At 46.6% G+C, this 14,819-nt stretch overlaps 1 protein-coding gene across 3 annotated transcripts in view; it reads left to right on the top strand.

The window, feature by feature from the left end:
- VIT (vitrin) overlaps positions 1-14,067 on the top strand; it is a 109,854-nt gene extending 95,787 nt beyond the window's left edge. For 2 of the 3 annotated variants that reach the window (XM_007082426.2, XM_042982176.1), the window contains 3 exons: positions 733-959; positions 3,452-3,965; positions 7,890-9,217. In XM_007082426.2, the coding sequence (XP_007082488.1) occupies positions 733-959; positions 3,452-3,965; positions 7,890-8,068 (920 nt within the window). In that variant the 3' untranslated portion in view covers positions 8,069-9,217. Of the gene's footprint in view, positions 1-732; positions 960-3,451; positions 3,966-7,889; positions 9,218-13,710 lie in introns of those variants that run through there. The other variant, XM_042982175.1, reaches the window with a different exon arrangement.
- The last annotated feature ends 752 nt before the right edge of the window (positions 14,068-14,819 follow it).

Genomic DNA, 14,819 nt, shown 5'->3' with positions numbered 1-14,819 from the left:
GTGAAACATGTGCTTTGGAAAGGCAGGCTGGGAGGCTCCATTACGTCTTACAACTGTGGCTTTCAGCTGAAATGGGAATCCAGGCCCAGAGGCCCGGAGTGACCCACCTGGGCCCACACAGCCAGTAGGCAGCACAGCCAGGGCTAGAACGCAGTCCCTCAGTTCTTAGCAGGTGCAGTGCTTCCCTCGCCAGCCAGACCTGTGCCCCTAACTGGACAAAAGACACCACTCAACCTCGAATGTAGCCTTCCACACCCAGCAGCCCCTAGAGCACCAGGCTGGCTGACCCCCAGTGACAGGAGGTGGAGAAAAGGCTCCTGTCTCTCCAGGTCAACCCCTCCCACCCCATGCTCCCAGAAAGAGCATAGCATGGTTCCAGCATGCAGGCAAAGAGGGGACCCTTTTATTCCCATGAAAGTCTTTCTCATCTGTTTGCTGGTCCCTAACACTTTTTTTTAAATAAAAGACAATTAGAAGTTAAAGGCTTAAAGTGACATGGGGGAGGGAAATGGTTAGTGGTCGTGGTTTTACAACATTGTGAATGTACTTAATACCACTGAATTGTACACCTCAAAATAGTTAATGTGGTTTTAAAAAAAAAAAGCTGGTGGGGGTGGGGGGAACCAACAAACAAAAGAAGAGAATGAATGGGTTTTTCTGGCTCTCTTTACACCACTGGGATCTTGCGTGCATTTCTAAGCACTCCAAGCATGAGGTTTCTTTTTCTTCCAGGCCGGGCCATCTCCTTTGTGACCAAGAACTTCTTTTCCAAAGCTAATGGGAACAGAGGCAGTGCTCCCAACGTGGCCGTGGTGATTGTGGATGGCTGGCCCACCGACAAGGTGGAGGAGGCTTCGAGGTTTGCAAGGGAGTCAGGAATCAATATTTTCTTCATCACCATCGAAGGCGCCACTGAAAACGAGAAGCAGTACGTGGTGGAGCCCAACTTCTCTCATAAGGTACGTAACTGCCCAAGGGACCCGCCCACCGTCAGGATCTGCCGCACTTTGCAAAGCTGTAACTGCCATCAAGGCTGTTCTCCTACTTTTGAAGAAGGATTGAGCTCTCTTCTAGGTAGGGGAGCCCCTAGTGAGGGGCTAGTAAGTCTGGAACCCAGACTTACCCTCTCAGAGCAAGACCCCACACCCACCTGGTGAACTGAGGCCAACAACAGCCCCTCGGGAGAAGCAGTGTCCCCAAGTCTCCAATAGAGGCTTCCCCAGGCTCTTTCCATGGCCACAGAGGACCTCCACCAGGCCACCTGGTGAGGCCTCATGTGAGCACACACACAGCCACATGTGTCCACTTGCTCACACACATGTGCATGCACACATACACACACACTGCAGATTAAACCAACCCAATAAACAAGAAAAGAAAGGCATTGAATCAGGTCAGGCAGATCAGGTTTCCAAACTCTGCTCATGGTTTCTGTGGAGATGGCTGGCAGCAGACAGGAGCAGGATAGACGGGGAGCCAGGCCTCTGCGCCCACTCCCCTGGAGAAGCTCACCTTTTGTATGTTTTACACAGTGGGACTCCACATAAACCTGCCTCCAAGGAAAAGGCCCCAGCTTGAAACGGAAAAGAAAGGAGGGAGGAATACGTTGTACCGGTTTGTCTTTGACGCCCTTCTAGCTTTGATGGTCTGTGTCTCCAGATCTCACAGGGCTCAACCTCCTGCACCAATCTGCTGACCACTTCATCGTCCTTGAAATTCTCATCTCCCTTGACTTCCAGGACACAGCGTGGCTCTTATCTCCTTTGCTCTCTCTACCCTTTCCTGTCTTGCACCCGACTTGCCCGGACTCAGTGCTTGGCCCTCTCCTCCCCTCTCATTGGGCTTTCTCCCCACAGAGTCCTCCCAGGCCACAGCCGCCACCCTCACTCACAAGTCACAAGCAACAATATCCTCATCTGTCCCCAACCCCGGTCTCTCCTGAGCTCTGTTTCCATCTGTTTCCAGCCAATTGACTTCCCTCCACCTGATGTCATGAAGAGCTTTGAAACTTACATGTAAAAAGCTTGAGTGCCATCTTTCCCACCAAATTTATTCCTCCTCTGGACTTCACATGAATGGCCCCACAGCTGTCCCAGAGGCCTCGATAACTCCCAGTGCCACCTCCCTGGGTCACGCTAGCACTCTGCATCTGGTCTGTCTCCCCACTTAGGGCTCCCCAGTCTAGTTTAGATTCCACAATGAAGCCCAACTCCTGTTTATGGAGAGCTCTTCCAGTCCGGAGGGGTCCTTGCTCCAAACCCTTCATTGTCCCCCATACTCTTGAGGCCTTCTGGAGTGTGGTCCCGACCCATCTCCTGCCCACGCCAAGCACCACTGCCCTCTCCCTCCATGACCTCAGCCAGTGCCTGGTGGGTCTCCCTCCTTTCCCTCCACTGGCTAGAACTCAGCTCAACCTGGACACTCATCTCAAATACCACCTAGTTCATGGAAAGTTTTATAAACCCCTTTTAGGTTTTTGCAAACCAATTAAAAACATTTCCTAGGATATTTTAAAGCCATTTCTTGTTTTAAAATAAATTGTTAATCTTACTGCTTCATCTGTAGTCACCAGGTCTGTGACTCTCTCTGTGACCCCCGGACAGACAGCGGCAAGGAGGAAACACTTCACTTTAGGAACACAAACCTGGTCCCTTCCAGGAGCACACCAGTCAGGTTGCTCAATGTTTATTTGTAGCTACCTTAAATTTTTTCTGGAACACGCTTGGGCACAAGTCAATAAATACTCATTTGTCTGGAGGCAGGGTCATCTGGAGGACAGAATTTGGGTTTTGCAGGCAGAGAGACTTGTGTTCCCATCTTAGGGACTCAGGGATGTCCCTTCACAGCCGGCCCCCAGTTTGTTCCTTCACGAAGAGGGGTTATATCCTCCTTTTAGGATGAGGGCAGGGGGTTATGAGAGAATCTCTCCGAGAACTTCTAGCATGACTCCTTACATACGTATGGGACCCCTTGTTGCTGGGTGCAAGGCTGCTCCAGAAACATTTCTTCAGCTATTTCTCCTGTATCTCGTTTTCCCCATCAGAACAAAAACTTTCTTTAATCCTCTCATATGTTGGCGCCATATGTTGGTGTGCCAATCTCATGGCCGGCTGCCAGTACAAATGAACTGAGGGGCCCAGGGAGGCACAGGTACAAAGCTGAAATGAGTGATTCACCTCTCTCTAAGGATTTGCTTAAGTGATAGCTCTCCCCTAAAGCGGAGAGCCAGCTGAGGGAGTAAGGCTGAGTCCAGAGATAACTTGAGGGATCTTTGCCCCAGTGAGCACCTGACTGGGGGAACCGTGGTGAAGAAAGAGCATTAGGAAGAAGAGTGCAGAAAACAAGAGTCTGTTCGCTTCTTTCTTCACCTGCCTTGCTGGTCGGGGTAGTGACAACAGCCTGGAGAATGTGACACCTGACATGGCGAGTGTCCCTTCCCTCTGTCTTCCAGGCTGTGTGCAGAACAAATGGCTTCTACTCGCTCAATGTGCAGAGCTGGTTCAGCCTCCACAAGACAGTGCAAGCCCTGGTGAAGCGGGTCTGCGACACCGACAGACTGGCCTGTAGCAAGACCTGCTTGAACTCGGCCGACATTGGCTTCGTCATCGACGGCTCCAGCAGCGTGGGGACAGGCAACTTCCGCACGGTTCTCCAGTTTGTGGCCAACCTCAGCAAAGAGTTTGAGATTTCGGACATAGACACGCGAATCGGGGCTGTGCAATACACCTACGAGCAGCGGCTGGAATTTGGATTTGACGATTACAACACCAAGTCTGACATCCTCAATGCCATCAAGAGGGTGGGATACTGGAGTGGTGGGACCAGCACGGGGGCCGCCATCAACTATGCCCTGGAACAGCTCTTCAAGAAGTCCAAACCCAACAAGAGGAAGTTAATGATCCTCATCACTGATGGGAGATCCTATGATGACGTCCGAATACCGGCCATGGTTGCCCATCACAAGGGTAAGCTGGTCTTGCTGACCAGTCCCAGTGAGGGACAAGGAGGGGGCTGTCTTTTTATTTTGTTTTATTTTATTTATTTATTTTAAATACGTTTTATTTAAATATTTTATTTATTTGTATTTTTATATATTTATATGCATTTATAAATATGTTATTTATTTATATTTATATATATTTATAAACATTTTATTTATTTATTTATTTATTTATTTATTTATTTATTTATTTATTTATATTTGAGAGAGAGAGAGAGCGCAAGCAGGGGAGGAGCAGAGGGAGAGGGGAACAGAGGATCCGAAGTAGGCTCTCTGCCGTCAGCACAGCACAGCTGTGGCTGTTTGCATGGCTCAAACTCATGAACCATGAGATCATAACCTGAGCAGAAATCAAGAGTCAGTAGCTTAACCAACTGAGCCACCAGGCACCCCGGGGCTGTCTTTTTATGCACTGTTTTTGTCCACCATTTAATAAAATGCCCAAAACCATGGGGAATGTATTTGAGGTGCTGGTAAGCACTACAGGCCTCTATGAGCAGCAAAGAAGGAACAAGGTGGGGAGTACCACGATGGTTTACAAAGTGTCATGGCAAACACAAGGCCTGCAGATGACTGGGAACATTAACCTTCTCCTTTGCGTCCAACACTCTGAGGCATTACACGCGAAGTTGTAATGCATTAAAAAGGAATTTGGCTCATTATTTTAGTCTCTATTGAAGGCCACCAAATTGTGTTAGAAATTTGAAGAAAACTAGTGTTTTAAATTTTTTTTTTTAACATTTATTTTTGAGACAGAGAGAGACAGAGCATGAACAGGAGAGGGTCAGAGAGAGGGAGACACAGAATCTGAAACAGGCTCCAGGCTCTGAGCTGTCAGCACAGAGCCTGACGCGGGGCTCAAACTCACGGATGTGAGATCATGACCTGAGCTGAAGTCGGCCGCTTAACCGACTGAGCCACCCAGGCGCCCCGAAAACTAGTGTTTTAAAAGAAAAGTACTAATTTTTGTAAGTAGCTGCTAGCCAGATGTTGGGGGTTTTGAGGAAACCTCAAAGAAATTTTCATCCAAAATACTTAAAGAGATATTTCTGAATAAAAATTTGTAAGAGGGCAACAGAAAGTTTAAAACTATGAAAAATGAGGGGTGCCTGGGTGGTTCAGCCAGTTTAAACATTTGCCTCTTGATTTCAGCTCAAGTCATGCTCTGATGGTTTGTGAGTTTGAGCCCCACATTGGGCTGTGCGCTGACGTGCGGAGCCTGCTTGGGATTCTCTCTTCCCCACCCTCTCAGCCCCTCCCCTGTTCACTTTCTCTGTCTCTCTTTCTCTCTTGCTCTCGCTCTCGCTCTTTCTCAAAAAATAAACTAAAAAAATTAAAACTATGAAAATTGAGCTGTTTAGAAAATCAGTCCCATTAAATGCCTTTTTCACAGAATCAAGTTGAATCACCATTTTGAAAAGTACCATAAAACATCACAAAAATACAAACAACTGGCAAAAACCCAAGTGCTAGTAATAATAGTAAGGATAACCAAAGTAAACTGAGTTGTCCGTGAACACCAAAGACTGGACAGATACATACTAGGGTAGAAGACTCACTCAGGGCCAGGGTTGTCCCCTTCTTCTGCGCCTGCATTTGATTTCCGTTAGTTTGCAAGATTTTCAGTATTCTTTAAAGCTGCTTTAATCCTTCCCTAAACAAGGAGGGGGAAAAATAAACAAGCCTTCATGAACCAGCAGTTCTGCCTTCTGGGAACCAAAGTAACCAGACACCAGGTTCAGGCAGAGTCTTCCCAGTGATTTGCCCTTGTAGAGCCTACGGGGGGTATTCAACAGCAAAATGGTAGATGGCCTGCAAGTCGGCCAGCAGTCACAGCCTCCCTTGGGCTCATGTCAGCGGAGTGAAGATAAACAGCTGAGACGCAGCCTTCTCTAAGTTCCAAAGTGAGTGGGCAGAGCCAGATGGGCCAGCTTTTGTCTGAAAGCCCAGGGCTCTCCTGCTACCTCCAAACATCTGTCTCCAGTTCATGTTTAGCTCCACTCTTACTCATTTTCCTAAATGGACATCCTTTGGGCCTCACCCAGAGGATATCCTCGGCCTCCTCATTAGAAGCAGCGAAGACTGAGAGAGACGTTCTGGGAAACTTTACAATAGAAGCAAATTATGTGGAGGCAATGAGCGTTGTGTCCCCAGGAGTGTCCAAGCCAAGGCTGGCTGACCATTGGTCAGAATTGCCAGTGGAAGGTTCTCTACAAGGGTGGACTCAAGGATCTGAAAAGCTAAATTTCTAATACTGTTTGTGTTGCCTTTATTGGGGGGCAGCCTTTCAATCTTTGTGCAAAACGAGGGCTTAGCCGATCTAAGCCACGTTGTGCAGCACATCTGTTCCCACTGCCACTTGGCAGCATTCTTAAGCCTAATGCTAGTGTTTGTAGACAACAACATAGACAACATCCAGAGAAAAGACACTGGAGAGGTAAGACAAGGGACTGGCAGCTTAAATGCAGCTTTTCGAGCCACAGTTGAAAAGCAGCTTAGGCCACAGCCATGTGAGGTGTGGATGACTCTCCAATCAACACAACAGGGCGCTTGGAAGATGGTGACACGGGCTGCCATGGGTGGCTGGGTAGGAGAGCCACACCCAGGCTCTCCCCTCTGCTTCATGGCCAAGTAGCTGACCCCACTCTGCCAGCCTGCAGGTGGCATGGGAACAGGCTTTTGCAGAGTAACCTCAAGCTCCTGCTGACCAGCTGCCCCCAACCCCAATCAGGAACCATCCAGCAGCGAGTCTTCCAGGTTTCCCACTGAGGACAGATGCCTAGTCTCTGAGTCTGTCCTCTCCTCCCTAGGGACTCTTTTTCCTCACTCCAGACCTTTAACCCCCCAGCACCCTTCCCCATTTGCATCTAGGCACACCGAGATCCCTCCCTAAAAAATAAAACCAAACTCTTTGACACCATGTTCTGCTCCACTTCCCACCTACCTCCTTCTCTTTGCAGCCAGACTTTTGAAAAGGATCAGTTCTATGTGCTGTGTCCACATCTTCTGTTCTTTTTCACTCTCACCTCACAGCAATTCATCTGGGGTTTTTGGCATCTACTTACTTCCCTGAAACTGCTCTCACCACTCTACCTATGTCTTGTTTTCTAAATCCAATGTGCATTTTTGTTTGTTTGTCTTAATCCCACATGACCTCCCTGCAGCATCCAACACTGTTGGGCACTTCCTTGTCTTGAAAGCCTTTCTTCATACCAGTGATGGAGCAGACGCTGGGTCACCGTCTCTCCGGGTCCTTGTGCAAGGGCTCCTGCGCTGGGAATGACATTGCATTGTATGGCTTGTAAAGTCACCTTCAAGCCTAAAGTAATTCAGTTCCACGGTTTTCGTTAAGATCTCAAACTGACTTTTGATGCATTTAAGACTGAGGGGAGCCTGGCTGGCTCAGTCAGTGGAGCAAGTTGACGACTCTTGACCACAGGGTTGTGAGTTCAAGCCCCACATTGGGTATGGAGATGATTTAAAAACAAATACAATCTTTGAAAAATCAATCAATCAATCAATCAATCAGATTTTGTTTGGCTCTACACACAGGTAGAGCAGGCATGTACTGTGTGATGTCATCTACACGGCACCAAGTTTTACTTGTCCCAAAATACCCTCTACTGCCCTTGGACATGAACATCTTACTTATTTATTCCATTTTGTCTGGGTTTTTTCCTCCCAAAGATTCTAAACTCCTATGAGATGGCAGCTCTATCAATTTTGTTACTGTTGGCACATAGCAGGTGGTTATGCTTTGAGGAACACTTCTGATTTTGAATTTGTTTGCATTCAAACACAATAGCCAACAGAGCAACAGTAAGGCAAGGATTCATCAGCAGTACCTTTTCTTGGGCACTTTTGCTTCATCTAAACTTTGTCCCCACAGGAGTGATCACCTACGCAATAGGTGTCGCATGGGCTGCGCAGGACGAGCTGGAAGTCATTGCCACTCACCCCGCCAAGGACCATTCCTTCTTTGTCGACGAGTTTGACAACCTGTACAAATTTGTCCCCAAGGTCATCCAGAACATTTGTACAGAGTTCAACTCACAGCCTCGAAACTGAATTCAGAGCAGGTGAAGCACTGACAGATGCTGCTTTCCCGACTGGCTCTGGGACAACCCCAATGCATTATGGGGCAGTAAGGCGTGTAGGGCTTGGACAGTGGATGTGCTGTGATTGTTTTCTGCCTGTGTGGTTTTTCATACTTTGAAACTTGGAGTGAGAAAGATAATCAGAAACTTATAGAATGAGGCAAAATGATACATCATTTTGAGGGTGCTGGGGATCTACATTTGGTGATTATTTTCAAAATAAATGTTCAGAATCGAGTGCACAACTTAAGACAGGCTTCACTAGAGCTTTTGTGAGATTTTTTTCCATTTTTATTTCTAATTACGATTCTGTAACCCTCAACAAATTTCATTTTTATCATAACAATAGAGGAGTAGCTTCATTAAATGTTTTAAAGGATTACATGCAATCATTCTGACCATATCATGGCTAATGTTCACAGGGTTTATGGCAGGACCACCCTCCGCTCTTCTCGTTTCTCAGAACACCTGCTATGCACCCACCCCTGGCCCATGGTAACAATACAACCATGGGGGTGCAGAGAAAGTGTGGCAGCAGCATAGCCATTCCTGATTTACCTCCCTCCTCTCTATCATCTGAATCACTGTGTACCTGCATCCTATAGCGTTAGGAGTTGAGGAACGGCCCTGGAGGACCACGGTGATCTGGCCTAACACCAGTGCGTGAGGCTGCTCTTGGCCTGAGCTGCACCTTTGACTCTCTTAGAGACTAAAATGCTGGTTCCCAGGCTCCATTCCAATAGCTATGGAATCTGGGTCTCGGGGGGTGGAGCCTGAACACCAGTATTGTTTGAAGAGCTCTCTGGCGATACTGCTATGCTGCCACTGATTGAGAACCATGAGCTGCCTCTGAGGGGTCAGTGTTATAGGTGTTTCCTGGGAGAGCCCCTGTTTGTGCCTGTTGCCTTGTGTCCTATTCAGTTTTAGCATTTGCGCTGCATTTGTCGTTAACCAGATATGATCATTAATAGTTGCATTCAGATAAGCCAGGATGGGGTTTGGTTGAGCTCCACTTTCTACTTCCAGCTCCTGCCAAGGACTCATCTGTTAGGATATGAAATCCGTGTGTAATGGGGGAGTGTTCCAAAGAATCCTTAATAAAGATGACTTACCTGACAAATTGTGTTTCGTGAAAATGTGTGTTGAAGGCTGCTACCATGAATGGCGGCAAAAAGATTATACCTGTGTCAACACTTGGGACAAAATATTTAACATAAACAGTTTGAAGATATCTATTTAGCAGAATTTGTGTCAAGCTTACCAAATTTCTCGGTACCTGGAAAGACAGTATATTGTCAACTAAAAACATTGAAGTCTACAGGGAGGAATCAAGTCATTATTTGTCAGCAGTTTCAAATTCTTTAACCCTAAATTTTACTTCAAAAGTGATTACAAACAGATTTGTTCAAAAACCTCCAAATACAAAAACATTTTCAAAAAGGAAATTCTTTATAAAGATACCAGTGACACACACAATTAGTGAGAACTTCAGCTAAGAAACTAATTAAAGAAGTTAAAACAAGTACAAGGAAGTCTTACTCTGCCTATGTGTTTGAATATGCAGATAATCAATACAAAAGAGTTTTGTTTAATGTCTCTTCAATGTACATACATAAAAATATGTACACATACAAGTGTTTTTAAATTTTTTGTCTTTTTTAAAAAAAATGTTTATTTTTGAGAGAGAGCGCACTTGCGCAAGAGAGCATGAGTGGGGGAGGGGCAGAGAGAGAGGAAGACAGAGGATCTGAAGCGGCCTCTGTGCTGAGAGCAGAGAGCCTGATGCAGGGCTGGAACTCACGAACCGTGAGATCATGACCCGAGCCGAAGTCAGACGCTTAACCAACTGAGCCACCCAGGCGCCCAGTTATTTTTTAATTTTTGAAGAAAAACTTATTTTGGGAAAATAGTTTTTGAATATAATTATTTCATAGGGGCCTTAATACAAAAGCCAATTGGTCATCAATACGTAAATATTTGCAAAAATAATATAATCTAAATCACTTTGGTGTCCTCTTTCATTCACAATACTGTCCCAGTTTGGAAAATAAATTATATGATCACTCTAGTTTAGGTATCATAGTTTTCAAGATAAATGAAACTTCTCCAAGTGGGCCCATTGTCTACATGTGGCCAACAAATATTTGAGTGTATGTGCGTGGAGGAAGGGAGCATCAGAGGTGAGGTCGTCGAGGAACCTGGGGACTATGGAGTTGCCAGAATCATCTGAGTGGATGTTCAAATCGCCAAATTTGATGGCGTGAGTCAGGATGGAGAGACCAGTAGTGAGCCAAGCTTCACCAGCTTCAGCGAATGAGAAGTGATCCAGTTGGGAGAAGACAGCAGTGATGAGGGTGGAGGGCTGAGGTCAGATCTCCAAGGGAGCTGGAGACATTGCAGAAGGAAGGAGGGAGACTGGAAAGGCAAAGGAGGTGAGGAGCAGGCCTCTCCCCACCGTAGGCGTGAAGATCAAGGGATGAGAGAGCATGAAGAGCCTCCCCTTAGGGTGCAGATGAGCAGGGGCAAGAAAGCCCTGAGGCTTCTGGGAGCTTGCTGGCAACAGAGAGGAGTGGCCCCATGATGCAGTGGGCAGGCTGGCGTGGGAGTGGGCTGGGTCAAGTCAGGGTTGCACAGAGCAGTTTGGAGATAAGGGTCCTGGTGGTGATGGATGATGTGGGAAGCTTGGAAGTAAATGCTACCTTGCTCTACCCAGACTGTGCCCAACAATGCTGGGGCCAAGGCAGAATCTGAATACTGGGAACAGAACCTTACAGACAATTCACGTCAAACCCTCCAATGGCAAAAGAGAAAAACCAGTCTCGAGAAAGGTCATGCAGATACAAAGGGAATTCAGATCTCTGTCTTCCAACTGACTTATTTTACTGCCTTCCTGAGTGGGGGAGGGTTAGAAGTTAGAACCCCCACCCTCACCTCCATCTCTTTCTCTCTCTCTCGCTCTCTCACAAACACACAAACACACACACACACACACACACACACACACACACACACACACAATCTGGGTCTGCCCTCTGGGCTATGGTCCAGCCTTTGCAGAGCTCCTGGGTCCTGCAGACTCAGAGCCAATCTCCTAAGGCAACTTTAACTTTCATTCCATGGTCTCAGCAGAAAAGCTTCTCGGTGCCCTTTCTCCTCCAAGGCAATCAAAACAAGCCGAGAAGAAGCATCAGGCCAGTTTCTCTGGGTGCATGTGATGTCTAAACTCCACTTAACTTAATTTTCCCACCTTTCAGGAGTTAGGGCCCTTTGAAAGAAGTTTCTTTGCTAAAAGTTTTATAACAAGGCTCTGCTAAAAATGTCCAGCCAAATGGACAAGGTTCAGGGTTCAGATATTTCTTATTTCTCTGGGCTCCTTAAACCCTTTTGAATAGGACAAAATCTCCATGAAGCAAGTTTTCCAGCAACAATCTCAAGGGGCTGGCCTGGGTTTATAAAGAAGACAATGCTTCTGTGTGCAAAGATTTTTCCCGCCTCGCAAAGGAGTTTCCAACTAAGAATGTTATTTCCCCCTCACAATCCTAAGGAAAGTTCTCCCCTTAGATTATCAACACGTAAATGTAGTAAGTAGGAAATACGCTTGAAAGCATGAATTCAATTACTTTGGAAAGAGACATTTATTCAACTAATGCCTTTGAGGAATTCACAGTCCAGCGGGAAACACCACCAAATGAACAACTAAAACCATGTAATTACTATCATGGGATCATGCACTAAGTGCAAGGTTGGTGATTGCAAACAACCTTATGAGAAATGAAATCATACTAGTGCCCGACAGTTCGTGAGTGTTTGCTGCGCACTGGGCACTATTCTGCGGGCTTCTCATGTATTAACTCACTCATCTTACCCCTATGACTTGCTGAGAGAGGTACTATTATGCTCGTTTTACAGACCATGCAACCAAGGCATGGAGGCGTCAAATAACTTGCCCAAGGTCACAGAGCTGGTAGAGGCAGATCTGGGAATTAAAGCCAGACAATCTGACTCCAGGGTCTATATACTTAACCACTTTGCTTCTTGTTAATGGTGGCTGCATAGAAGGTTCTCTACCAAGCTTGACAGTTTAAAGTATATGTATAATTCTGCAAAGTGTGCTCCCAGGGCCTATTAAATGTACAAAGTGAAGAGTCTATTAAATGTCCAAGGTACACTGCACTTCCCCCCATTCCTACACCTGATTCTCTGGCGGGCCACCTTGCCCTCACTTAAGATGAGTGATTTTTTTTTTTTTTGAGAGAGAGAGAGAGAGAGAGAGAGAGAGACAGGGGCGGGGGAGGGGCAGAGAGAGAGAGAGAGAGAGAGAGAAAGAGAGAATCTTAGGCAGTCTCCATGCTCAGCAAAAGCCTGACACAGGGCTCCATCCCACAACCCTGGGATTATGACCCGAGCAGAAAATCGAAAGTCAGATGTTCAACCAACTGAGCCACCCAGGAGACCTGAGATGAGTGATTTTAATCTATCATCCACAGTCCCTGTAGCTCCCTGAACACACTGGGCTCGCCATCCTCTTGTTAAACTCCTCATTATGCTTCAAGTCTCAAGCCAAATGCCACCTCTTCTTTGGAGCCCTCTCCGATTTGCTCAGATAGATTTAGACTCTCTGGATACAAAATCCTGACCCACCCATTTTCCAGCAACCTCCTGAGTCCCTCTCTTTAGGGGACACAATTCACACATGTCACTAGGGACATGGAACACAGGAAATGAGAACTTTGAATGTAAATCACCCAAACAGTGTCAACCCCTAATACAATGGCGCTGGTAGAATGGGAGGCAGAGATATTTCAGGAAGAGAGAAACATGATATGATGGCAAGAGAAAAAGAGGATCTAATTCCGTCCAATCTGCACCACTGTTTAGAACGCCCTTCTGACGTCTACTACTGTATGTTACAATCGCTCTTTTTCTAGGGCTAGGGCCAAAATCCTCTCCAGGGACCCACCCACAGGGTAACTCTTCTCCTCACCTTCTGCTCTCACTTCTGCAGAAACGGAAACCCTTTTTTTAGTTTACCCTCTTGAATCTCTTTCAACAAACATGTTTTCTTCCAACAAACACCTATCGTGTGCCAGGCATGGTAATAGACACCAGGGTACAGAGATGATGAATAAGATCTGGTCTCTGCCCAAGGAGCTTAGAGGCCAGTGTGGGAGACACAAAGATAAACAGCTAACATCTGACTGATAGGATAGTTGACAGGCACGCTTGGGGAGGCTTCCTGAGCTGGGTTTGTCTGTTTTAGCCAGACAAAGATGGAAAAGATATCCCAGCAGAGGGAATGACAGGAGCAAAGGCAAGGAGGCAGGAAGCAGCGATGCACAGAGAGAGTGACAGCATGAAATGTGAGGTGTCCAGGAACAGAGCTGGGGAGCAAGGCAGGGGCCAGGCCACAGGAGGCTGCATTGGTTAACACTCTCTCAGTTGCAAGTAACAGGAACTCAATTCACAGTAGCTCAAGCAAAGGGGCAGTTTTGGGAAGGAAACTGGAGTAACTCATGAAGTCCAGGGTTAGGGAGGCAGCAGTCTCAGAAAGGGGAGGAAGGTCAGGGGCAGAACAGGAGAACCTGGCAGCCCTCTCCCTCTGCTCTCCTCCAGAAAGATCTTCATCTGGAAAGTGTTGGGCAACCCTGGAGAGAGGGAACAGAGTGAAGCTTCCTGCCCATTAAGGATTGACCCCCTGCAGCAGCCTTCTTCAGCAAGGCCACTCAGGAAACCACACCGATGTGGCTGGTTGGGGACAAGCACCCCCACTGTTCTATCTGATCACCTCACAGGTAGTAACCTCTTGAATTTCCTTCATCAAGTTGTTTGGAATGCTAGTGACTGTGTGCCCACAAGTTCCTGCATTGGGAAAGAACCAACGACAGGCTGAATAAAAGTCTTCCAGCAATGCAGTCTCCCTCTGTCTTGTTTAGAAGTTTTACCCCAGAGGGGTGCCTGGGTGGCTCAGTTGGCTGAGCATCTGATTTCAGCTCAGGTTGTGATCTCACGGTTCCTGGGGTTAAGCCCCACGTCAGGTTCTGTGCTGACAGCTCAGAGCCTGGAGCCTGCTTCAGATTCTGTGTCTCCCTCTCTCTCTCCCCATCCCTTGCTCATGCTCTGCCTCTCTGTCTCTCTCTCTCAAAAATGAATAAACACTAAAAAAAATAAAAAATTAAAAAAAAAGAAGTTTCACCCCAGAAAACCAATGACTGTCTTGCTAGACTTTCACTTCCTTCTGCCTGGATGGCTACACTTACATTACTTGTTTACAGGCTGCAGCCTTTGAAGACTGTTAAGACTGTCAGAGAGGCACAGCACTGCTTCCGGGATCCACTTCTGTTTTCAGTAGGAAGGCCTGACCAAGAAGAAATGTGCTGTTTAAATAACCATCTACATGGAAAAGAAATCGGATTGAAAGACCACAGTTTCAGTGCAAGCTTTTCTTCCTTCTTGCCTTCTTTCTTCTTTCTTTCTTTTCTTTTTTCTTTCTCTTTCTCCTTTCCTTCTTTCCTTCCTTCCCCCCTCCCTCCTTTCTTCCTTCCTCTCTTCTTTTCTTTTTTCTTTTGTTTTCTTTTTTCTTTTCTTTTCTTTCTCCTGTAATTGAAAAATACTGAGCTTAGCTTTATTCCTGCCATCCCTTTTACACAAACGGGGCCTGCAGGCTAGAGGCTGCCCAAGTAAGCAAATCCTAAACGCAGCTTGGCAGCTGAGGCTTTCTTATA

The sequence above is a fragment of the Panthera tigris genome, chromosome A3, assembly GCF_018350195.1.
Source record: "Panthera tigris isolate Pti1 chromosome A3, P.tigris_Pti1_mat1.1, whole genome shotgun sequence".
Classification (NCBI taxonomy): Eukaryota; Metazoa; Chordata; class Mammalia; order Carnivora; family Felidae; genus Panthera; species Panthera tigris.
The sequence above is the reverse complement of the archived record's forward strand: the minus strand, read 5'-3'. Positions and strand labels throughout refer to the sequence as shown.